General features: G+C 35.5%; 1 protein-coding gene across 1 annotated transcript in view; it reads left to right on the top strand.

Annotated features, from left to right (window-relative positions):
* Positions 1-26,849, top strand: part of LOC105549732 (chromosome unknown open reading frame, human C9orf72) — a 27,467-nt gene extending 618 nt beyond the window's left edge. The window contains exons 2-11 of the mRNA XM_011994379.1: positions 6,219-6,706; positions 7,788-7,847; positions 10,891-10,986; positions 11,732-11,796; positions 13,091-13,163; positions 14,804-14,920; positions 16,666-16,901; positions 22,707-22,764; positions 24,731-24,840; positions 24,971-26,849. Of these exons, the coding sequence (XP_011849769.1) occupies positions 6,263-6,706; positions 7,788-7,847; positions 10,891-10,986; positions 11,732-11,796; positions 13,091-13,163; positions 14,804-14,920; positions 16,666-16,901; positions 22,707-22,764; positions 24,731-24,840; positions 24,971-25,157 (1,446 nt within the window). The 5' untranslated portion in view covers positions 6,219-6,262 and the 3' untranslated portion in view covers positions 25,158-26,849. The remainder of the gene's footprint in view (positions 1-6,218; positions 6,707-7,787; positions 7,848-10,890; positions 10,987-11,731; positions 11,797-13,090; positions 13,164-14,803; positions 14,921-16,665; positions 16,902-22,706; positions 22,765-24,730; positions 24,841-24,970) is intronic.
* Positions 26,850-26,896: the final 47 nt, after the last annotated feature.

Below are 26,896 nucleotides of genomic sequence, written 5' to 3'. Positions count from 1 at the left end.
GGTGAGTGAAGAGGCGGCGTCCTGGCGGGTGTCTGTCTGGCGTCCGGTTGCCGGGAAGAGACGCGGGTAGCAGCCGGGGCTCTCCTCAGAGCTCGACACATTTTTACTTTCCCTCTCATTTCTCTGACCGAAGTCGGGTGTCCGGCTTTCGCCTCTAGCGAGTGGTGGAATTGCCTGCATCTGGGCCCCGGGCTTCGCGGCGGCGCAGGGACGAGGGATGGGAATCTGGCCTCTTCCTCGCTTTCCCGCCCGCAGTGCGCTGCCCCAGCTGTCTCCTTCCCGGGGACCTGCTGGGAGCGCTGCCGCTGCGGACTCGAGAGAAAGGAGCCTCGGGCACTGAGAGGCCTCGCCCGGGGGAAGGCCGGAGGGCGGGCGGCGAGCGGCTCCTGCGGACCAAGTCTGGGTTCTCTGGGAACCCGAGACGGTCCCTGATGGCGAGGAGATCATGCGGGGTGCTATGGGGGTGTGGAGACGTCTGCAGAATTTTAGCCCAAGCTTCTAAGGAGTGCTGATGACTTGCATATGAGGGCAGCAATGCCAGTCGGTGTACTCCCTATTCTGTGGGACATGATGTGGTTGCTTCACAGCTCCGAGATGACACAGACTTGCTTAAAGGAAGTGACCATTGTGACTTGGGCATCACTTGACTGATGGTAATCAGTTGCAGACAGAAGTGCACAGATTACATGTCTGTGTCCACACTGGGTCAGTCTGGCCACGAGGAACACCACAGGCTTTGTATTGAGAAACAGGAGGGAGGTCCTGCACTTTCCCAGGAGGGGTGGCCCTTTCAGATGCAATCGAAATTGTTAGGCTGTGGTAGAGTAGTTGCCTGGTTGTGGCAGTTGGTAAATTCCTATTCAAACTGTTGCCGTGCGTCACCAGTTAACAAGGGTACACAATCTGTCTGGCATTACTTCTACTTTGTACAAAGGATCAAAAATACTGTTAGATATGATTTTTCTCAGACTTTGGGAAACTTTTAACATAATCTGTGAATATCACAGAAGCAAGACTGTCATATAGAGAATATTAATAACCTGGAGTCAGAATACTTGAAATATGGTGTCATTTGACACGGGCTCTGTTATCACCACCTTTGCCAAGCCCTTTCACTTGAGGAAAACCCTCAATCAGTTGGAAACTGCCTCATGCTGACAGTACATCTGAAACAAAAACGAGAGTAGTTACCACATTCCAGATTGTTCACTAAGGCAGCATTTATCTGCTCCAGGAAAACATTACAAGCAACTTATGAAGTTGATAAAATATTTTGTTTGGCTATGTTGGTACTCCAAAAGTTGCTTTCAGAGAAACAAAGTAAACCAAGGAGGACTTCTGTTGTTCACGTCTGCCCTTGGGCTCTATTCTACGTTAATTAGGTAGTTCCCAGGACGACTAGATTAGCCTACCTATTGTCTGAGAAACTTGGATCTGTGAGAAATGGCCAGGTAGTGATAGGAACTTCACCTCCCAGTCTTTCCTGATGTTTAAGATTGAGAAAGTGTTGTGAACTTTCTGATGCTGTAAGCAGTTCACTGTCCTTAAAGTGGTCCTGGGCAGCTCCTGTTGTGGAAAGTGGACCGATTTAGGATTCTGCTTCGCTTTGAACTGGGAGAAAATAAACTGCATGGTTACAAGTATTGAGAGCCAAGTTGGAGAAGGTGGCTTACACCTATAATGCCAGAGCCTTAGGAGGCAGGGGCAAGAGGATCACTGGAAGTCAGGAGTTCAAGCCCAACCTGGGCAGCCTGGACCCTGTCTCTACAAAAAATTAAAAACTTAGCCGGGCGCGGTGGTGTGCACCTGTAGTCCTAGCTACTTGGGAGGCTGAGGCAGGAGGGTCTTTTGAGCCCAGGAGTTTGAAGTTACAGGGAGCTATGATCCTGCCAGTGCACTCCAGCCTGGATGGCAAAACGAGACGCTGTCTCTAAAAAACAAGAAGTGAGGGCTTTATGATCGTAGAAATTTTGCTTACAATAGCAGTGGACCAACCACCTTTCTAAATACCAATCAGGGAAGACATAGTTGATTTTTAACAAACATTTAAAGAAAAAGCAAAACCTCAAACTTAGCACTCTACTAACAGTTTTAGCCGATGCTAATTAAGGTAATCATGTCTGCATATATGGGATTACTTTCAGAAAGTGTATTGGGAAACCTCTCATGAACCCTGTGCAACCCTGAGCAAGCCACCGTCTCACTCAGTTTGAATCTTGGCTTCCCTCAAAAGACTCTGGCTAATGTTTGGTAACTCTCTGGAGTAGCCAGCACTGCATGTACATAGGATAGGTACATAAAACAATTATTGGTTTTGAGCTGATTTTTTTCAGCTGCATTTGCGTGTATGGATTTTTCTCACCAAAGACAATGACTTCAAGTGTTAATAAAATAATTGTACAGCTCTCCTAATTATACTTCTCTGTAACATTTCATTTCTCAGACTATTTCTTTTGGTAGGATTTAAAACTAAGCAATTCAGTATGATCTTTGTCCTTCATTTTCTTTCTTATTCTTTTTGTTTCGAGACAGAGTCTCCCTCTGTTGTGCCATCTCAGCCCATTGCAACCTCCGCCACCTGGGTTCAAGTGATTCTCCTGCCTCAGCCTCCTGAGTAGCTGGGATTACAGGTGCCCGCCACCACACCTAGCTAATTTTTTGTATTTTTAGTAGAGGTGGGGTTTCACCATGTTGGCTAGGCTGGTCTTAAACTCCTGACCTCAGATGATCCACCTGCCTCGGCCTCCCAAAGAGCTGGGATGATAGGCGTGACCCACCGTGCCCGCCCCATTTTTTTTCTTATTCTGTTAGGAGTGAGAGTGTAACTAGCAGTCTATAATAGTTCAATTTTCACAACGTGGTAAAAATTTTCCCTGTAATTCAACGAGATTTTGCTTCAGGGCTCAGTTCTGTTTTAGGAAATACTTTTATTTTCAGTTTGATGATGAAATATTAGAGTTGTGATATTGCCTTTATGATTACCTACCTTTTTAACCTAAAAGAATGAAAGAAAAATATGTTTACAGTATAATTGTATGGTTGCGTGTTAACTTAATTCATTATGTTGGCCTCCAGTTTGCTGTTGTTAGTTATGACAGCAGTAGTGTCATTACCATTTCAATTCAGATTACATTCCTGTATTTGATCTTTGTAAACTGATATCTTAAATTGTATTAAAAACTGGATATTTTAAACAAGCTGTACTGCTTATATCCAGTGCTGTCTCCTAAGACTATTAAATTGATATAACATATTTAAAAGTAAATATTTCCTAAATGAATTTTTGAAAATAAAAATGCACGTGTTAAAACTGTCTTTGTGTTCAACCATTTCTGTACGTACTTAGAGTTAACTGTTTTGCCAGGCTCTGTATGCCTACTCATAATGTGATAAAAGCACTCATCTAATGCTCTATAAATAGAAGTCAGTGCTTTCCATCAGACTGAACACTCTTGACAAGATGTGGATAAAATTATTTAAGTAAAATTGTTCACTTTGTCATACATTTACAGATCAAATGTTAGCTCCCAAAGCAATCATATGGCAAAGATAGGCATATCATAATTTGCCTATTAGCTGCTTTGTATTGCTATTATGATAGATTTCACAGTTTTAGATCTGCTTAGATGAAAATGTAATTCTTTTTACTTTCAGTCTTAAATATAAGTCTTCAATTATAGTACAGTCACACATTGCTTAGGAATGCATCATTAGGCGATTTTGTCATTATGCAAACATCATAGAGTATACTTACATAAACCTATATAGTACAGCCTTTACGTACGTAGGCCATATGGTATAGTCTATTGCTCCTAGGCTACAAATCTGTACAGCTGTTACTGTACTGAATACTATAGACAGTTGTAACACCGTGGTGTTTATTTATCTAAATATATCCAAACATAGGAAAGGTACAGTTAAAGTATGGTATACAAAATAATGATATACCTGTATAGGCCACTTACCGTGAATGGAGCTTGCAGGACTAGAAGTTGCTCTGGGTGAGTCAGTAAGTAAGTGGTGAATGAATGTGAAGGCCTAGAGCATTACTGTACACACTGTAGACTTTATAAACACAGTATGCTTAAGCTACACCAAATTTATCTTTACAGTTTTTCTTCAATAAAAAATTAATGTGAACCTACTATAACTTTTTAACTTTGTAAACTTTTTAATTTTTTAACTTTTAAAATACTTAGCTTGAAACACAAACACACATAGCAATACAAAAAATTTTTTCTTTATATCCTTATTCTAGAAGCTTTTTCCTATTTTTAACTTTTTTTTTTTTTTACTTGTTAGTCGTTTTTGTTAAAAACTAAAACACACACACTTTCACCTAGGCATAGACAGGATTAGGATCATCAGTATCACTCCCTTCCACCTCACTGCCTTCCACCTCCACATCTTGTCCCACTGGAAGGTTTTTAGGGAGAATAACACACATGTAGCTGTCACCTCCTATGATAACAGTGCTTTCTGTTGAATACCTCCTGAAGGACCTGCCTGAGGCTGTTTTACATTTAACTTAAAAAAAAAAAATAAGTAGAAGGAGTACACTCTAAAATAACAATAAAAGGTATAGTCTAGTGAATACATAAACCAGCAACATAGTAGTTTATTATCAAGTGTTGTATACTGTAATAATTGTATGTGCTATACTTTAAATGACTTGAAAAATTGTACTAAGACCTTATGATGGTTACAGTGTCACTAAGGCGATAGCATATTTTCAGGTCCATTGTAATCTAATGGGACCACCATCATATATGCAGTCCACCATTGACTGAAATGTTACATGGTACGTAACTGTATTTGCAAGAATGATTTGTTTTACATTAATATCACATAGGATGTACCTTTTTAGAGTGATATGTTTATGTGGATTAAGGTGTACAAGTTGAGCAAGGGGACAAGAGCCCTTGGTTCTGTCTTGGATGTGAGCTTTTATGCTCTTCTCATCATGTCTGTTTTCTGATTAAATTCAAAGGCTTGACCAGGCCCTATTTAGCCCTTCTGTTTTCTATGTGTTCTAAATAACTAAAGCTTTTAAATTCTAGCCATTTAGTGTAGAACTCTCTTTGCAATGGTAAAATGCTGTATTGGTTTCTTGACTAGCATATTAAATATATTTATCTTTGTCTTGATATTTCAATGTCATTTTAAACATCAGGATTGGGCTTTAGTATTCTCATACCCAGAGAGTTCACTGAGGATACAGGACTGTTTGCCCATTTTTTGTTATGGCTCCAGACTTGTGGTATTTCAATGTCTTTTTTTTTTTTTTTTTAACCTTTTAGCAGCTTTAAAGTATTTCTGTTGTTAGGTGTTGTATTACTTTTCTAAGATTACTGTAACAAAGCACCACAAACTGAGTGGCTTTAAACAACAGCAATTTATTCTCTCACAATTCTAGAAGCTAGAAGTCCGAAGTGGAAGTGTTGACGGGGCATGATCCTCAAAAGAGAGAAGACTCTTTCCTTGCCTCTTCCTGGCTTCTGGTGGTTACCAGCAATCCTGAGCGTTCCTTTCTTGCCTCGTAGTTTCAGCAGTCCAGTATCTGCCTTTTGTCTTCACATGGATGTCTACCCCTTGTCTCTGTGTCTCCAAATCTCTCTCCTTATAAACACAGAAGTTATTGGATTAGGCCCCACTCTAATCCAGTATGACCCCATTTTAACATGATTACACCTATTTCTAAATAAGGTCACATTCACATATACCAAGGGTTAGGAATTGAGCATATCTTTTGCAGGGACACAATTCAACCCACAAGTGTCAGTCTCTAGCTGAGCCTTTCCCTTCCTGGTTTTCTCCTTTTTAGTTGCTGTGGGTTAGGGGCCAAATCTCCAGTCATACTAGACTTGCATATGGACTGGAGATTTGGGAATACTGCGGGTCTATTCTATGAGCTTTAGTATGTAACATTTAATATCGGTGTAAAGAAACCATTTTTTCAGTTCACTATTTCTTTGAATTTCTTAATGTATGCCCTGAATATAAGTAACAAGTTACTATGTCTCATAAAATGATCATATCAACAAACATTTAATGTGCACCTACTGTGCTAGCTGAATGTCTTTATCCTGATAGGAGATAACAGGCTTCCGCATCTTTGACTTAAGAGGACAAACCAAATATGTCTGAATCATTTGGGGTTTTGATGGATATCTTTAAATTGCTGAACCTAATCATTGGTTTTATATGTCATTGTTTAGGTATCTCAGGAGCATTTGGATAATGTGACAGTTGGAATGCAGTGATGTCGACTCTTTGCCCACCGCCATCTCCAGCTGTTGCCAAGACAGAGATTGCTTTAAGTGGTGAATCACCTTTATTAGCAGCTACTTTTGCTTACTGGGACAATATTCTTGGTCCTAGAGTAAGGCACATTTGGGCTCCAAAGACAGAACAGGTACTTCTCAGTGATGGAGAAATAACTTTTCTTGCCAACCACACTCTAAATGGAGAAATCCTTCGAAATGCAGAGAGTGGTGCTATAGATGTAAAGTTTTTTGTCTTGTCTGAAAAGGGAGTGATTATTGTTTCATTAATCTTTGATGGAAACTGGAATGGGGATCGCAGCACATATGGACTATCAATTATACTTCCACAGACAGAACTTAGTTTCTACCTCCCACTTCATAGAGTGTGTGTTGATAGATTAACACATATAATCCGGAAAGGAAGAATATGGATGCATAAGGTAAGTGATTTTTCAGCTTATTAATCATGTTAACCTATCTTTTGAAAGCTTATTTTCTGATACATATAAATCTTATTTTTAAATTATATGCAGTGAACATCAAACAATAGATATTATTTTGCATTTATCCTGTTAGATACAAATACATCTGGTCTGATGCCTGTCATCTTCATATTAACTGTGGAAGGTAGGAAATGGTAGCTCCACATTACAGATGAAAAGCTAAAGCTTAAACAAATACAGAAACTTTTAGATCCTGGATTCTTCTTGGGAGCCTTTGACTCTAATACTTTTGTTTCCCTTTCATTGCACAATCCTGTCTTTCGCTTACTACTATGTGTAAGTATAACAGTTCAAAATAATAGTTTCATAAGCTGTTGGTTATGTAGCCTTTGGTCTCTTTAACCTCTTTGCCAAGTTCCCAGGTTCTTAAAATGAGGAGGTTGAACCGCATGGTTCCCAAGAGAATTCCTTTTAATTTTACAGAAATTATTGTTTTCCCCTAAGTCCTATAGTTCAATATATAATGATATTTACATTTCAGTATAGTTTTGGTATATCTAAAGAACACATTAAGTTCTCCTTCCTGTGTTCCAGTTTGATACTAACCTGGAAGTCCATTAAGCATTACCAATTTTAAAAGGCTTTTGCCCAATAGTAAGGAAAAATAATATCTTTTAAAAGAATAATTTTTTACTATGTTTGCAGGCTTACTTCCTTTTTTCTCACATTATGAAACTCTTAAAATCAGGAGAATCTTTTAAACATCATAATGTTTAATTTGAAAAGTGCAAGTCATTCTTTTCCTTTTTGAAACTATGCAGATGTTACATTGACTGTTTTCTGTGAAGTTATCTTTTTTTTCCCTGCAGAATAAAGGGTGTTTTGATTTTATTTTGTGTTGTTTATAAGAACATGCATTCGTTGGGTTAGTTTCCTGCCCCTGCCCCCATTTTTTCCCTAAAGTAGAAAGTATTTTTCTTGTGAACTAAATTACTACACAAGAACGTGTCTATTGAAAAATAAGTAAGTATCAAAATGTTGTGGGTTGTTTTTTTTAAATAAATTCTTTCTTGCTCAGGAAAGACAAGAAAATGTCCAGAAGATTATCTTAGAAGGCACAGAGAGAATGGAAGATCAGGTATATGCAGATTGCATACTGTCAAATATTATTCTCACGGCATGTATCTGTGTAAGGTTGATGGCTACATTTGTGAAGGCCTTGGGGACATACAGAGTAAGCCTTAATGGAGCTTTTATGGAGGTGTACAGAATAAACTAGAGGAAGATTTCCATATCTTAGACCTGAAGAGTTAAATCAGTAAACAAAGGAAAATAGTAATTGCGTCTACAAATTAATATTTGCTCCCTTTTTTTTCTGTTTGCACAGAATAAATTTTGGATAACTTGTTCATAGTAAAAAATTTAAAAATTGTCTGTGATATGTTCTTTAAGGTACTACTTCTCGAACTTTTTCCTAGAAGTAGCTGTAACAGAAGGAGAGCATATGTACCCCTAAGGTATCTGGGGTATAGGCCCATGTCCAAACAATATTTCTTTTAAGTCTTGTGTTGTATCTTTAAGACTCATGCAATTTACATTTTATTCCATGATATAACTATTTTAATATTAAAATTTGTCAGTGATATTTCTTACCCTCTCCTCTAGGAAAATGTGCCATGTTTATACTTTGGCTTTGAGTGCCCCTGTGGAACAGACACTAGAGTTTGAGAAGCATGGTTACACGGGCGTGGCTTCCCCTGCAGAAATTAAGTACAGACTATTTCAGTGTAAAGCAGAGAAGTTCTTTTGAAGGGGAATCTCCAGTGAAGAAATGGTTCTTCACTTTTACTTCCATTTCCTCTTGTGGGTGACCCTCATTGCTCCTTGTAAAACTCCGATATTTTAAACATGGCTGTTTTGCTTTCCTCTGGTTCTTTTTAACATGAAGGAGACAGATGATACTTTAAAAAGTAATTAAAAAAAAAAAAGTGTGAAAATATATGGCCATAATGCAGAACCCTATGCCGTGATCTCCTTTACCAAATTGCTGTGTTTGTACTTTTGTAGATAGCTTTCCAGTCCAGAGACAGTTATTCTGTGTAAAGGTCTGACTCAACAAGAAAAGATTTCCCTTTACCCAAAGAATGCCAGTCTTTATTTGCTGGTCAATAAGCAGGGTCCCCAGGAAAGGGGTAACTTTCACCACCCTCTAACCCACTGGTTATTAGTAAACTAATTAAGTAGACTTATCTCAAGATGAGGAAGCTTAAAACCAAGTAAAATTCTGCTTTTACTGGAATTTTATTTTTTGAAACCAGAAACGTTTACTTAAGTTGACTACTATTAATGAATTTTGGTCTCTCTTTTAAGTACTCTTCTTAAAAATGTTATCCTACTGCTGAGAAGTTCAAGTTTGAGAAGTACAAGGAGGAATAGAAACTTGAGAGATTTTCTTTTTCTTTTAGAGCCTCTTCTGTATTTAGCCCTGTAGGAATTTTTTTTTTTTTCCCCAAGATTCTTCTTCGTGAAAAGGAGGAGTTGCCTTTTGATTGAGTTCTTGCAAATCTCACAACGACTTTATTTTGAACAATACTGTTTGGGGATGATGCATGAGTCTGAAACAACTTCAGTTGTAGCTGTCATCTGATAAAATTGCTTCACAGGGAAGGAAATTTAGCACGGATCTAGTCATTATTCTTGTTAGATTGAATGTGTTAATCATAATTGTAAACAGGCATGATAATTATTACTTTAAAAACTGAAAACAGTGAATAGTTAGTTGTGGAGGTTACTAAAGCATGATTTTTTTAAAATAAAACTTTCAGCATTTTGCAAATAGGCATATGGTTTAGGATAGAACTTCCAGAGTTAGCATCACATTTAAATTCTCAAGCAACTTAGTAATACGAGGCTCTGAAAAACTGGTTAAAGTTACTCCAGAAATGGCCCTGGGTCTGACAGACATTCTAACTTAAAGATGCATATGAAGACTTTGAATAAAATCATTTCATATGAAGACATTGAATAAAATCATTTCATAAGATAAGTGAGGAAAAACAACTACTATTGAATTCATCTTAATGTATGATTTTAAAAATATGTTTAGCTAAAAATTCATAGACATTTCACAATTTCATTTATATCTCAAAAAGTTGACTTACCCAAGTTGATCACAAAACTGATGAGACTGGTGGTGGTAGTGAATAAATGAGGGACCACCCATATGTGAGACACTTTACATTTGTGATGTGTTATACTGAATTTTCAGTTTGATTCTATAAACTACCAATTTCAAAATTACAATTTCAAGGTGTAATAAGTAGTAGTATTATCTTGAAATAGGTCTAAAGGGAACTTTTCTGTTTTAAAAGATTCTTAAACTATATGTGCTGATTTTGATTTGCATTTGGGTAGATTATACTCTTATGAATCGGGGGGCTGGGTATTGATTCAGGTTTTCCTTACCTATTTGGTAAGGATTTCAAAGTCTTTTTGTGCTTGATTTTCCTCGTTTTTAAATATGAAACATATTGATGACTTTTAATTAACAAATGTTTTTATCTCGAATAAATTTTAAAGGAGATCTTTTCTAAAAGAGGTATGATGACTTAATTATTGCATATAACAATAAATGAGAAACCAGTGATTCCATACTCTCTAAAGAATAAAAGTGAGCTTTAGGCCCAGGCATGGTGGCTCATGCCTGTAATCCCAGCACTTTGGAAGGCTGAGGCGGGCGGATCACCTGAGGTCAGGAATTCGACACCAGCCTGGCCAACATGGCAAAACCCTGTCTCTACTACAAATACAAAAATTAGCTGGGCATGGTGGCAGCCCCTATAGTCCCAGCTACTTGGAAGACTGAGACAGGAGAGTCACTCGAACCCGAGAGGCAGAGGTTGCAGTAAGCTGAAATCACACCATTGCACTCCAGCCTGGGCAACAAGAGCAAAACTCCGTCTCAAAAAAAAAAAAAAAGAATAAAAGAATAAAAGTGAGCTTTGGATTGCGTATAAATCCTTTAGACAAGTAGTAGACTTGTTTGATACTGTGTTTGAACAAATTACAAAGTATTTTCATCAAAGAATGTTATTGTTTGCTGTTATTTTTATTTTTTATTGCCCAGCTTCTCTCATATTCATTATGTGATTTTCTTCACTTCATGTTACTTTATTGTGCAGGGTCAGAGTATCATTCCAATGCTTACTGGAGAAGTGATTCCTGTAATGGAACTGCTTTCATCTATGAAATCACACAGTGTTCCTGAAGAAATAGATGTAAGTTTTTATATTTTTAAATGAGAGCAATTATACCCTTTATCAGTTTTTTGGGGTTATATTATTATTATGTATATTATCAATATTCTAATTTTAATACTAAGCACTTCGTCGTACGTACTATCCACATGCAGTATTAGCCACTTGAACAGATAAGCACACACAAAATCCTGGATTTTATGGCATAACAGAGGCATTTTTGATCAGTGATTACAAAATTAAATTTATTTTGTTTATTTCACTACTTTTATAATTCCTAAAAGTGGGAGGATCCCAGCTCTTACAGGAGCAATTAATATTTAATGCAGTACCTTTTGAAACAAAACTGTGTGCCAAAGCAGTAGCCATTAATGGAAGTTGACTTATAGTCACAAATTTAGTTTCCTTAATCATTTGTTGAGGATGTTTTGAATCACACACTATGAGTGTTAAGAGATATCTTTAGGACACTATTCTTGTTGTTTTCTGATATTGTCATTTAGGTTAGTCTCCTGTCTGACAGCTCAGAAGAGGAAGTTGTTCTTGTAAAAATTGTTTACACAACCTGATTGACCAGCTTTCACATTTGTTCTTCTGAAAGCTGATGGTAGTGCACAGAGATTGTTTTATGGGGAGTCTTGATTCTCAGAAATGAAGGCAGTGTGTTATATTGAATCCAGACTTCAGAAAACTTGTATATTAAAAGTGTTTTTTCAACACTATGTTATAGCCAGACTAATTTTTTTATTTTTTTGATGCATTTTAGATAGCTGATACAGTACTCAATGATGATGATATTGGTGACAGTTGTCATGAAGGCTTTCTTCTCAAGTAAGAATTTTTCTTTTCATAAAACCTGGATGAAGCATATGTTCACCTATGACAAGATTTGGAAGGAAGAAAATAACAGACTGTCTACTTAGATTGTTCTAGGGACAACATTGCATATTTGAATTGTTGCTTAAATTTGTGTTATTTTTCATTCGTTATATTTCTATAATATATTTGATGTTGTTCCATTTGCTATTTAAAGAAACTGAGTTTCCATAGTTCCCAGACAAGAAATCATGGCCCCTTGCTTGATTCTGGTTTCTTGTTTTACTTCTCATTAAAGCTAAAAGAACCCTTTCAAATTAAGTTGTACTGTAGATGAACTTAAGTTATTTAGGCCTAGAAAAAAATTATTCATATTTATACTGATCTTTTTCCATCCAGCAGTGGAGTTTAGTACTTAAGAGTTTGTGCCCTTAAACCAGACTCCCTGGGTTAATGCTGTGTACCTGTGGGCAAGGTCCCTGAATTCTCTATACACCTATTTCCTCATCTGTAAAATGGCAATAATAATAATAGTACCTAATGTATAGGGTTGTTATAAGCATTGAGTAAGATAAATAATATAAAGCACTTAGAACAGTGCCTGGAACATAAGAACACTTAATAATAGCTAATAGCTAACATTTTCTATTTACATTTCTTCTAAGGAAAAGGTTAACAGAAATAGCCAATATTTGTTCAGTGCCTACATGTTAGTTCCTATACTAAGTGCTTTACGTGTATTATCTTATATTCTATTTTAATGTTTCTTCACAGTTGCAGATTATCATGAAATTTTATTTTTTAAAAAAGAGAAGTAAAAGGATAAAGTATTCACATGTCCACAGTCTTTTCCTTTAGGCTCATGATGGAGTATCAGAGGCATGAATGTGTTTAACCTAAGAGCCTTAATGGCTTGAATCAGAAGCACTTGAGTCCTGTATCTGTTCAGTGTCAGCCTTTCATACATCATTTTAAATCCCATTTGACTTTAAGTAAATCACTTAATCTCTCTACATGTCAATTTCTTCAGCTATAAAATGATGGTATTTCAATAAATAAATACATTAATTAAATGATATTTTACAAACTAGTTGAGCTGTTTTAAGGCTCAATAAGAAAATTTCTGTGAAAGATCTCTAGCAAATGTAGGGTTCTATACAAATAAAAGATAACATTATGCTTATATCTTCGGTGTTTATCATGCAAAGCTCTTCTGAGTTTTTTGAAGAGCTCACCTACTTTTTTTTGTTTTTAGTTTGTTAAATTGTTTTATAGGCAATGTTTTTAATCTGTTTTCTTTAACTTACAGTGCCATCAGCTCACACTTGCAAACCTGTGGCTGTTCCGTTGTAGTAGGTAGCAGTGCAGAGAAAGTAAATAAGGTAGGTTATTTTATAATCTAGCAAATGATTTGACTCTTTAAGACTGATGATATATCATGGATTGTCATTTAAATGGTAGGTTGCAATTAAAATGATCTAATAGTATAAGGAGGCAATGTAATCTCATCGAATTGCTGAGACAACTTGTGGCAACAGTGAGTTTGAAATAAAGTGAATAGGAGTCATTTATCAGTTTATTTTGATAACTTGTAAATACCAGTGTCAGATGTGTATAAATGGTTTTGAGAATATATTAAAATCAGATATTTAAAAAATACTATTCTTCTATTTCCCAATGTAATCTTTAACAAATCTGAAGGTAGTCATGTACTTTCGGTACTAGTTCTGAAGAAATATTATTTGTTTATTCATCTTGATTTCATTGTGTTGGCTTTCCTTCTAAATCTATCCCTTCTTGGGAGCTATTGGGATTAAGTGGTCATTAATGATTATACTTTATTCAGTAATGTTTCTGACCCTTTCCTTCAGTGCTACTTGAGTTAATAAAGGATTAATGAACAGTTACATTTCCAAGCATTAGCTAATAAACTAAAGGATTTTGCACTTTTCTTCACTGACCATTAGTTAAAAACAGTTCAGAGATAAGTACATGTATCTTTCAATTCTAGCAAACCTAATTTTTTAAAAGAAGTTTTACATAGGAAATATGTTGGAAATGATTATTTACTTTACAAAGATATTCATAATTTACTTTTTCTGTAACTAGCTACTTTGTATATTTACATGAGCCTTAATTTATCAAAATTATATTTCTCATATAACCATTTATGAGAGCTTAGTATTCCTCTGTCATTATATTGCATCTACGGACTAGTGATCTTACTACTTCTGTTACCTCGAACAGGTGGCTTCCCGTCTGTGACCTCCAAAGCCGTAGGTTCCACAGAGTGACTGCTGAGCTGCTTTATGAAGGGAGAAAGGCTCCATAGTTGGATTTTTGGTTTTGCTTTTGTTTTTGTTTTTAACATTTTTCCTATCCTCCATCCTCCTGAGGCAGAGTAGCTTACCTTTTATCTTGTCTTAATTTGAGAAAGAAGTTGCCACTGCTCTAGATTGAAAACCACTGCTTTAACATAATAACTCTGAATATGATTTGAATTTCAAGATAGTGACATGCCTTTTTATTTTTACTAATAGAGCTGTAGGTCGAATATTATTAGATTTCTAAACCCCACCCAATGACCTCCTTATTTTACATCAAATTCAATAATTAATTATCTTCTTATTGGAGGATCTGGACATTTTTGATGTTTCTTACAATGAATTTCACATGTAGACCCACTAAACAGAAGTTATAAAGGTTCCATGGTCAAATAAGTCTGAGAAAGTCTGCATATTATATAATTCACCTGAAGAGTCACAGTGTGTACCCAAATGTTAAAGGTTTTGAGATGCCATACAGTAAATTTACCAAGCATTTTCTAAATTTATTTGACCACAGAATCCCTATTTTAAGCAACAACTGTTATATCCCATGGGTTCCAGGTGACTAAAGAATACTTATTGCTTAGGATATGTTTTATTGATAATAACAATTAAAATGTCAGATATCTTTCATAAGCAGGTCAGTGGTCTTTTTAAAACTTTGTATTTTAATGCTAAAATCTTTTCTTTTGTAGATAGTCAGAACATTATGCCTTTTTCTGACTGCAGCAGAGAGAAAATGCTCCAGGTTATGTGAAGCAGAATCATCATTTAAATATGAGTCAGGGCTCTTTGTACAAGGCCTGCTAAAGGTATAGTTTCTACTTATCACAAGTGAAACCAATTTTCTAAAATCATTTTTGAGACTCCTTGTAGACAAATATTAAATATTAGCATTTAATGTATCTCATATTGACATGCCCAGTGACTGACTTCCTTTGCACAGTTCTGCGCATAGACTATATGTCTTATGGATTTATAGTTAGTATCATCAGTGTAACACCATAGAATACCCTTTGTTTTCCAGGTGGGTCCCTGTACCTACATGTCTAGCATCAGGTGTTTTTTTGTTTTTTTTTTTAAACATATGCTTAAATCAGGTTGCACATCTAAAATAAGATCATTTCTTTTTAACTAAATAGATTTGAATTTTATTGAAAAAAATTTTAAAACCTCTTTAAGAAGCATATAGGATTTAAGCAGTTCCTATGTATGTGTACTAAAATATATATATATTCCTAAATATATATTCCTATATATAATATATGTATTTCTATATATAATATATATTAGAAAAAACTTATAGTTTTCTTTCATTTGAGTCTACTGTTCAAGGAGCGAAACAGAGAAATGTAAATTAGCAATTATTTACAATAATTAAAGGGAAGAAAGTTGTTCACCTTGTTGGATCTATTATTGTTGTTTTAATTATAGTCCCAAGACGTGAAGAAATAGCTTTCCTAATGGTTATGTGATTGTCTCATAGTGACTACTTTCTTGAGGATGTAGCCACAGCAAAATGAAATTTAAAAAATTTAAAAATTGTTGCAAATAAAAGTTATATTAGGCTTTTGTGCAATTTCAATAATGTGCTGCTATGAACTCAGAATGATAGTATTTAAATATAGAAACTAGTTAAAGGAAGCACAGTTTCTATTTGAGTTATACAAATCTGTAAATTAGAACTTCTCCTGTTAAGGCATTATAAAGTGCTTAATACTTTTGTTTCCTCAGCACCCTCTCATTTAATTATATAATTTTAGCTCTGAAAGGGACCTATACCAGATGTGTAGAGGAAATTTCAAAACTATGATCTAATGAAAAAATATTTAATAGTTCTCCATGCAAATACAAATTATATAGTTTTCTGGAAAATACCTTTGACATTATACAAAGATGATTATCACAGCATTATAATAGTGAAAAAATGGAAATAGCCTCTTTCTTCTGTTCTGTTCACAGCATATGGCACAGTACCTCATATGCAGTAGGTTATTATGACCTGGTAACTGGCTCCCCCAACTGATTAGGAAAGAAGTAAATTTGTTATTTATAAAAATACGTGTTCATTGAGATGCATAGAATAATTAAGAAATTAAAAGACACTTGTAATTTCAAATCCAGTGAATACCCACTGTTAATATTTGGCATATCTCTTTCTAGTCTTTTGTTCTCTTTTGCATGTATTTTCTTTAAGACTCCCACCCCCACTGGATCATCTCTGCATATTCTAATCTGCTTTTTTCACAGCAGATTCTAAGCCTTTTTGAATATCAACACAAACTTCAACAACTTCATCTTTAGATGCTAAATAATGAATTCATTTTTATTTACTTAACCACTTTCTGTGGATGCTTAGGTTATTCTGATGTTTTGCTATTAAAACCAATGCTATACTGAACACTTCTGTCACTAAAACTTGAACACACTCATGAATAATTTCTTAGGATAAATTTTTAGAGATGGATTTGCTAAATCAAAGACCATTTTTTAAAAATTGAAAAACAGTTATATCGTTTGGCATGTAAGACAGTACATTTTCCTTTTATTTTGACAGGATTCAACTGGAAGCTTTGTGCTGCCTTTCCGGCAAGTCATGTATGCTCCATATCCCACCACACACATAGATGTCGATGTCAATACTGTGAAGCAGATGCCACCCTGTCATGAACATATTTATAATCAGCGTAGATACATGAGATCCGAGCTGACAGCCTTCTGGAGAGCCACTTCAGAAGAAGACATGGCTCAGGATACGATCATCTACACTGACGAAAGCTTTACTCCTGATTTGTACGTAATGCTCTGCCTGCTGGTACTGTACTCAAGCAATATGAAACTGTGTCTTTTATGAATAAAAACAAAACAGAAGTTGCATTTAAAAAGAAAGAAATATTACTAGCAGAATTATGCTTGAAGAAACATTTAATCAAGCATTTTTTTCTTAAATGTTCTTCTTTTTCCATACAATTGTGTTTACCCTAAAATAGGTAAGATTAACCCTTAAAGTGAATATTTAACTATTTGTTTAATAAATATATATTGAGCTCCTAAGCACTGTTCTAGGTACTGGGCTTAATAGTGGCTAACCACACAGCTCCAGCCCCTACATTGCATATAGTCTATTGTATAAGTTACTGAATGGACTTACTAACAAAACCAGAGAAGTAATTCTAAGTCTTTTTTTTCTTGACATATGAATATAAAATACAACAAAACTGGTAAAATATATTAATAGAGCATTCTTTTACTTTGCATTTTATACTGTTACTCACTTCGTATTTAAGAAAAACAGTCTGATCAGGAAATTCAAAAGGAAAAGTAATGATAATTAATTGAGCATGGACCCAACTTGAAAAGAAAAAAAAAGGATGATGGTAAATCTATAATCCTAAAACCCTAAGTAAACACTTAAATGATGTTCTGAAATCAGGAAAAGAATTATAGTGTACTTTTGTGGTTCTCTTTTATTAGTTGAAAAAAGGCACAGTAGCTCATGCCTATAAGAACAGAGCTTTGGGAGTCCAAGGCAGGCAGATCACTTGAGGCCAGGAGTTCCAGACCAGCTTGGGCAACATAGTGAAACCCCATCTCTACAAAAAATAAAAAAGAATTAGTTGAATGTGTTTCTGTGTGCCTATAATCCTAGCTATTCAGAAAGCTGAGGCAGGAGGATCTCTTGAGCCCAGGAGTTTGAGGTTACATGGAGTTATGATGTGCCAGTGTACTCCAGCCTGCGGGACAATGAGACTCTGTCTTGTTAAAAAAAAAGTGCTTGGAATAATGTTTGGCATATAGAAGGTAACAACAGTAAGTGTTAACTGTAATAACCCAGGTATAAGTGTGTAAGGTGATAGAAAAATTGGGGCAAACAACCCTGACCTGTGTCTCTACAGAATAAGTTTGAGTTTAGGCAACAGACATGTGGAGCACCAGTAATTACACACTAAATGTTAACCAAAAGCCACAATAGTAACATCTTGTTCAAGGGACCCCCAGCCTTATATATCTCAAGGTGCAGAAAGATGACTTAATATAGGACCCATTTTTTCCGAGTTCTCCAGAGTTTTTATTGGTTCTTGAGAAAGTAGTGGGGGAATTGTTGTAGAAAATGAATTGGTCAAACTGAAATTCCATGTCAGTAAGTTTTTACATATTGGTAAATTTTGATAGACATGTAGAAGTTTTCTAATTAATCTGTGCCTTGAAACATTTTCCTTTTTCCTAAAGTGCTTAGTATTTTTTCCCTTTTTTGATTGGTTGCTTGGGAGCTTTTTTGAGGAAATTTAGTGAACTGCAGAATGAGTTTGCAACCATTTAGTATTTTTGTTTTGTGTTTTAGAGGAGGTATGTGTATTTTAACATTTCTTAATCATTTTTAGCCAGCTATGTTTGTTTTGCTGATTGACAAACTATAATTAAACAGCTATTCTCATTTTGCTGATCATGACAAAGTAATATCCTGAATTTTTGAATTTTGCATCCAGCTCTAAATTTTCTAAATTTTCTAAACATGAAATTGTTCAAAAAATAGTATTTTTAGCCACTAGATTGTGTGTTGTTAAGTCTGTTGTCACAGACTCATTTTACTTTTCAGTGTGTGTTTTTACATGTTAATTATGTTTGTCATTTTTAATTTTAACTTTTTAAAATAATTCCAGTCACTGCCAAAACATGAAAAATTGGTCACTGGAAATTTTTTTTTTAACTTTTATTTTAGGTTCATGTGTACATGTGCAGGTTTGTTATACAGGTAAATTGCGTGTCGTGAGGGTTTGGTGTACCCAGGTAATAAGGGTAGTACCCAATAGGTAGTTTTTTGATCCTTACCCTTCTCCCACCCTTCTTTCACCCTCGAGTAGGCCTTGGTGTTGCTGTTTCCTTCTTTGTGTCCATGTGTACTCAATGTTTAGCTCCTACTTAGAAGTGAGAACATGCGGTGTTTGGTTTTCTGTTCCTGGATTAGTTCACTCAGGATAATGGCCTCTAGCTCCATCTGTTTTTTATGGCTGCATAGTATTCCATGGTGTATATGTATCATGTTTTCTTTATCCAGTCTACCATTGATAGACATTTAGGTTGATTCTCTGTCTTTGCTATCATGAATAGCGCTGTGATGAACATATACACATGCATGTGTCTTTATGGTGGAACAATTTGTATTCCTTTAAGTATATACAGAATAATGGGGTTGCTAGGGTGAATGGTAGTTCTATTGTAAGTTATTTGTGAAATCTTCAAACTGCTTTTCACAATAGCTAAACTAATTTACAGTCCCACCAGCAGTGTATAAGTGTTCCCTTTTCTCCACAACCTTGCCAACATGTTATTTTTTTACTTTTCAATAATAGGCATTCCTAGAGAATTGATTTGCAATTCTCTAATGATTAGTGATATTGAGCATTTTTTCGTATGCTTTTTAGCTGTGTGTATATATTCTTTTGAAAAATGTTAATGTCCTTTGCCCAGTTTGTAATGGGGTTGTTTGTTTTTGCTTGTAATTAAAGTTCCTTCCAGATTCTGGATATCCCTTTGTCAGATGCGTGGTTTGCAGATATTTTTCTCCCCTTGTGTAGGTTGTCTTTTTACTCTGTTGATAGTTTCTTTTGCCGGGCAGGAGCTCATTAGGTCTCATTTGTGTTTGTTTTTGTTGCAGTTGCTTTTGGCGTCTTCATCATAAAATCTGTGCCAGGGCCTATGTCCAGAATGGTATTTCCTAGTTTGTCTTCCAGGGTTTTTACAATTTTAGATTTTACGTTTATGTCTTTAATCCGGCTTGAGTTGATTAAGGAAGGGGTCCAGTTTCACTCTAATTCCTATGGCTAACAATTATCCCAGCACCATTTATTGAATACGGAGTCCTTTCCCCATTGCTTGTTTTTGTCAATTTTTTTGAAGATCTGATGGTTGTAGGTGCTATGTGGCTTTATTTCTTGGCTCTCTATTCTCCACTGGTCTGTCTGTTTTTATACCAGTACCCTGCTGTTAAGGTTCCTATAGCCTTTTAGTATAAGGTCGGCTAATGTGATGCCTCCAGCTTTGTTCTTTTTGCTTAGGATTGCTTTGGCTATTTGGGCTCCTTTTTGGTTCCATATTAATTTTAAAATAGTTTTTTCTAGTTTTGTGAAGAATGTCATTGATAGTTTAGAGGAATAGCATTGAATCTGTAGATTGCTTTGGGCAAATGGCCATTTTAACAATATTGATTCTTCCTATCTATGAACATGGAATGTTTTTCCATGTGTTTGTGTCATCTCTTTATACCTGATGTATAAAGAAAAACCAGTATTATTCCTACTCAATCTGTTCCAAAAAATTGAGGAGGAGGAACTCTTCCCTAATGAGACCAGCTTCCTTCTGATACCAAAACCTGGCAGAGATACAACAGAAAAAAGAAAACTTCAGGCCAATATCCTTGATGAATATAGATGCAAAAATCCTCAACAAAATACTAGCAGCCAAATCCAGCAGTACATCAAAAAGCTAATCTACTTTAAGTAGGCTTTATCCCTGGGATGCAAGGTTGGTTCAACATACACAAATCAGTAAGTGTGATTCATCACATAAACAGAGCTAAAAACAAAAACCACAAGATTATCTCAATAGATGCAGAAAAGGCTTTCAATACAATTTAACATCCTTCATGTTAAAAACCTTCAGTAGGTCAGGTGCAGTGACTCACACCTGTAATCTCAGCACTTTGGGAGGCCAAGGCGGACGTATATCTTAAGCCCAGGAGTTCAAGACCAGCCTAGGCAGCATGGTGAAACCCCATCTCTACAGGAAAAAAAAAAAAAAAAAAGCTTAGTATGGTGGCATGCACCTATAGTCCCAGCTACTCAGGAGGTTGAGGTGGGAGGATTGCTTGAGCCCAGGAGGCAGAGGTTGCAGCGAGCTGAGATCGTGCCACTGCACTCCAACCTGGGCAATAAAGTGAGACCCTGTCTCAAAAAGAAAAACAAAAATAATCCTAAACCAACTAGGCATTGAAGGAATATGCCTCAAAAAAATAAGAACCATCTATGACAGACCCACAGCCAATATCTTACCAAATGGGCAAAAGCTGGAAGTATTCTCCTTGAGAACCGTAACAAGACAAGGATACACACTCTCATCACTCCTTTTCAGCATAGTTCTGGAAGTCCTCGCCAGAGCAGTCAGGAAAGAGAAAGAAAGAAAAGGCATTCAGATAGGAAGAGAAGAAGTCAAACTATTTCTGTTTGCAGGCAGTATAATTCTATACCTAGAAAATCCCATAGTTTCTGCCCAGAAGCTCCTACATCTGTTAAAAATTTCAGCAAAGTTTTAGCATTGTCTGTACTCCAACAGCTTCCAGGGTGAGAGTGAAATCAGGAACACAGTCCCGTTCACAATAGCCGCAAAAAGAATAAAATACCTCGGAATCCAGCTAACCAGGGAGGTGAAACATCTCTACGAGAATTACAAAACGCTGCTGAAAGAAATCAGAGATGACACAAACAAATGGAAATGTTGTTTTTAACACCTTGCTTTATCTAATTCACTTATGACTAAGATATTCATTCAGTGGAACAGGTATAATAAGACCACTCGACTTAAATATAAGCCTTATTCTCTTTCCAGAGCCCAAGAAGGGGCACTATCAGTGCCCAGTCAATAATGATAAAATGCTGATATGTTTCCCCTTTACTGTTTCTTTCTTCTGTAGTGTGGTACACTCATTTCTTAAGATTAGAAAACTTGACCTACCTTCCTGTTTGCTTCTACACACCCCCATTCTCTTTTTTTGCCACTCCGGTCAGGTATAGGATGATCCCTACCATTTTCAGTTAAAACCTCCTTCCCTTATTAAATGTTCTCTTACCACTCTGGCCTGAGTAGAACCTAGGGAAAATGGAAGAGAAAAGATGAAAGGGAGGTGGGGCCTGGGAAGGGAATAGTCTTGTTTGTGTGTTTGCTTTAGCACCTACTATATCCTAGGTGCTGTCTTAGGCACACATTATTTTAAGTGGCCATTATATTGCTACATCTCACTCTGGTCATTGCCAAGGTAGGTAGTACTTTCTTGGATAGTTGGTTCATGTTACTTATAGATGGTGGGCTTGTTGAGGCAAACCCAATGGATAATCATCTGAGTGTGTTCTCTAATCTCAGATTTTTCTTCATATTTTTTGGTTTGTTTTGGTTTTTGATGGTGGTGGTTGTGTGCTTATTTTTGTTGCTGGCTTGTTTTTTTGTTTTGTTTTTGATATGGCAAGAATTGGTAGTTTTATTTATTAATTGCCTAAGGGTCTCTACTTTTTTTAAAAGATGAGAGTACTAAAATAGATTGATAGGTACATACATACCTTTATTGGGGACTGCTTATATTCCTTAGAGAAAAAAATTACTTATTAGCCTGACAAACACCAGTAAAATGTAAATATATCCTTGAGTAAATAAATGAATGTATGCTTTGTATCTCCAAATATATACATCTATATTCTTACAAATATGTTTTTATGTAATACCAATTTATAAGAACTTAAAATGTTGGCTCAAGTGAGGGATGGTGGAAAGTAGCATTATATAGCCATTTCAACATTTGAACTTTTTTCTTCATTTTCTTCTTTCCTTCAGGAATATTTTTCAAGATGTCTTACACAGAGACACTCTAGTGAAAGCCTTCCTGGATCAGGTAAATGTTGAACTTGAGATTGTCAGAGTGAATGATATGACATGTTTTCTTTTTTAATGTATCTTACAATGCCTGTTCTCTCTCTATATATATATATTTATATATTTCCCTGGATCATGCCCCAGAGTTCTGCTGAGCAATTGCAGTTAAGTTAGTTACACTACAGTTCTCAAAAGAGTCTGTGAGGGGATGTCAGGTGCATCATTACATTGGATGCCTCTTGTCCTAGATTTATGTTTCGGGAATTCAGACCTGTGTTTACAATATAATAAATATTGTTGCTGCCTTTTACAGATAAAAGAATAAGATATAAACTTGACCACAACTACTGTTTTTTGAAACATAAAGTTCATGGTTTACATGTATCAAAGTGAAATCTGAGTTAGCTTTTACAGATATAATATATACATATATATATCCTACAATGCTTGTACTATATATGTAGTACAAGTATATATGTGTGTGTGTGTGTGTGTGTATATTATGGCACTGTAGGATATATATGTTTATATGTTAAAAAATATATAAATATATGTTATATATTTAACATATAAACATATATACATATATGTTAAATATATAACATATACTCTATATATGACAAATAGAGTATAATATATATTTTTATTTTTTTATATATATAAAACATGATAGAATTAAGAATTAAGTCCTAATCTGTTTTATTAGGTGCTTTTTGTAGTGTTCAGTCTCTAAAGTGTCTAAATGATTTTTCCTTTTGACTTATTAATGGGGAAGAGCCTCTATATTAACAATTAAGGATGCAGCATTCATTACTTCAAACAACAAACATTTTAATTCAAGCATTAACCTATAACTCAAGTAAGTTTTTTTTTTTTTTTTGAGAAAGGGAGGTTGTTTATTTGCCTGAATTGAGTCAAAAATATTTTTGAAACATCATGTACTTATTTAAATGATAACATCTTTATTGTTTCATTCTTTTAAAAAATATCTACTTAATTACACAGTTGAAGGAAATTGTAGATTATATGGAACTTATTTCTTAATATATTACAGTTTTGTTATAATAACATTCTGGGGATCAGGCCAGGAAACTGTGTCATAGATAAAGCTTTGAAATAATGAGATCCTTATGTTTACTAGAAATTTTGGATTGAGATCTATGTGGTCTGTGACATATTGCAAAGTTCAAGGAAAATTCGTAGGCATGGAATTTCTCAAACTGAAAATCCCTCCCACTGTCCACCTCATCACATGCACACATTCTACTCTTACCCACCCACTCCACCCCTTGCAAAAGTACGGATATATGAATGTCTCAAAACCATAGGCTCATCTTCTAGAAGCTTCAGTGTTATTTGAAGATTTGGGCAGAAGAAGTTAAGAAATATGAAATAGCTTACATATGAGTTTTAATAGTGAAACAAACATGGATGTATTCTGAAGTAGAATGCAAAATTTGAGTGCATTTTTAAAGATAAATCAGAAAACTTCAAAAAACTATCAGATTGGCCGGACATGGTGGCTTATGCCTGTAATCCTAGCACTTTGGGAGGCTGAGGTGGGTGGATCACAAGGTCAGGAGATCGAGACCATCCTGCCAACATGGTGAAACCCCATCTCTACTAAGTATACAAAAATTAGCTGGGCGTGACAGCACGTGCCTGTAATCCCAGCTACTTGGGAGGCTGAGACAGGAGAATCGCTTGAACCCGGGAGGTGGAGGTTGCAGTGAGTCAAGGTCACACCACTGCACTTCAGCCTGGTGACAGAGCTAGACTCCATATCAAAAAAAAAAAAAAAAGTCAGATTGTTCCTACACCCAGTGCTTCTATACCACACTCCTACTAGGGGGCATCAGTGGAAATAGTTAAGGAGATGTTTAGTGTGTATTGTCTGCCAAGCACTGTTAACACTGTCCTAGAAACATTGCTGTACAAGTAGAATGTGAGCAAATTATGTATTGAAATGGTTCCTCTCCCTGCAGGTCTTTCAGCTGAAACCTGGCTTATCTCTCAGGAGTACTTTCCTTGCACAGTTTCTACTTGTCCTTCACAGAAAAGCCTTGACACTAATAAAATATATAGAAGATGATACGTGAGTACAACTCCTACATGGAGGAAAAACCTTTGTACGTTGTTTTTTGTTTTATTTCCTTTGTACATTTTCTGTATCATAATTTTTGCTTTTTTTTTTTTTTTTTTTTTTTTTTTCCCATTACTTTCAGGCAGAAGGGAAAAAAGCCCTTTAAATCTCTTCGGAACCTGAAGATAGACCTTGATTTAACAGCAGAGGGCGATCTTAACATAATAATGGCTCTGGCTGAGAAAATTAAACCAGGCCTACACTCTTTTATCTTTGGAAGACCTTTCTACACTAGTGTACAAGAACGAGATGTTCTAATGACTTTTTAAATGTGTGACTTAATAAGCCTATTCCATCACAATCGTGATCGCTGCTAAAGTAGCTCGGTGGTGTGGGGAAACATTCCCCTGGCTCATACTCCAGAGCTCTGCTCGGCAATTGCAGTTAAGTAAGTTACACTACAGTTCTCACAAGAGTCTGTGAGGGGATGTCAGGTGCATCATTACATTGGATGTCTCTTTTCCTAGATTTGTGCTTTTGGGATACAGACCTATGTTTACAATATAATAGTTATTATTGCTGTCTTTTAAATATATAATAATAGAATATAAACTTGACCACAACTGCTGTTTTTTTGAAATATATGATTCATGGTTTACATGTATTAAGGTGAAATCCAAGTTCGCTTTTACAGATATTAGTTGACTTTCTATCTTTTGACATTCTTTGGTGTGTGGAATTACTGTAATACTTCTGCAATCAACTGAAAATTAGAGCCTTTAAATGATTTCAGTTCCACAGAAAGAAAGTGAGCTTCAGCATAGGATAAGCTTTAGAAAGAGAATTGATCAAGCAGATGTTTAATTGGAATTGATTATTAGATCCTGCTTTGTGGATTTAGCCCTCGGGGTTCAGTCTGTAGAAATGTCTGATAGTTCTCTATAGTCCCTGCTCATGGTGAACCACAGTTAGGATGTTTTGTTTGTTTTATTGTTGTTGCTATTGTTGATGTTCTATATAGTTGAGCTCTGTAAAAGGAAATTGTATTTTATGTTTTAGTAGTTGTTGCCAACTTTTTAAATTAATTTTCATTATTTTTGAGCCAAATTGAAATGTGCACCTCCTGTGCCTTTTTTTTCCTTGGAAAATCGAATTACTTGGAAGAAGTTCAGATTTTACTGGTCAGTCGTTTTCATCTTGTTTTCTTCTTGCAGAGTCTTACCATGTACCTGCTTTGGCAATCATTGTAACTCTGAGATTATAAAATGCATTAGAGAATATATTAACTAATAAGATCTTTTTTTTCAGGAACAGAAAATAGTTCCTTGAGTACTTCCTTCTTACATTTCTGCCCATGTTTTTGAAGTTGTTGCCATTTGCCTGCAATAGGCTATAAGGAATAGCAGGAGAAATTTTACTGAAGTGCTATTTTTCTAGGTGCTACTTTGGCAGAGCTAAGTGGTCTGTTTCTTTTGTTTCCTTAATGCGTTTGGACCATTTTGCTGGCTGTAAAATAACTGATTAATATAATTCTAACACAATATTGACATTGTAGTGTACACAAACACAAATATTTTATTTAAAACTGGAAGTAACATAAAAGGGAAAATACATTTATAAGAAAGGGATAAAGGTAATAGAGCCCTTCTGTCCCCCAGCCACCAAATTTACACAACAAAATGACATGTTCTAATGTGAAAGGTCATAATAGCTTTCCCATCATTAATCAGAAAGATGTGGCAGCTTGATTTTTTAGACAACCCCTGAACTAGATGACTGTTGTACTGTAGCTCAGTCATTTAAAAAATATGTAAATACTATCTCGTAGTGTCCCATACTATGTTTTTTACATGATAGATTCTTATTTAAGTGCTAACTGGTTATTTTCTTTGGCTGGTTTATTGTACTGTTATACAGAATGTAAGTTGTACAGTGAAATAAGTTATTAAAGCATGTGTAAACATTGTTACATATCTTTTCTCCTAGATGGAGAATTTTGAATAAAATATATTTGAAATTTTGCCTCTTTCAGTTGTTTGTTCAGAAGAAAATACTATGATATTTGAAG

The sequence above is a fragment of the Mandrillus leucophaeus genome, unplaced genomic scaffold (assembly GCF_000951045.1).
Source record: "Mandrillus leucophaeus isolate KB7577 unplaced genomic scaffold, Mleu.le_1.0 Scaffold454, whole genome shotgun sequence".
Taxonomy (NCBI): domain Eukaryota; kingdom Metazoa; phylum Chordata; class Mammalia; order Primates; family Cercopithecidae; genus Mandrillus; species Mandrillus leucophaeus.
Note: the sequence above shows the minus strand (reverse complement) of the source record. Positions and strands in the feature narration are given on the sequence as shown.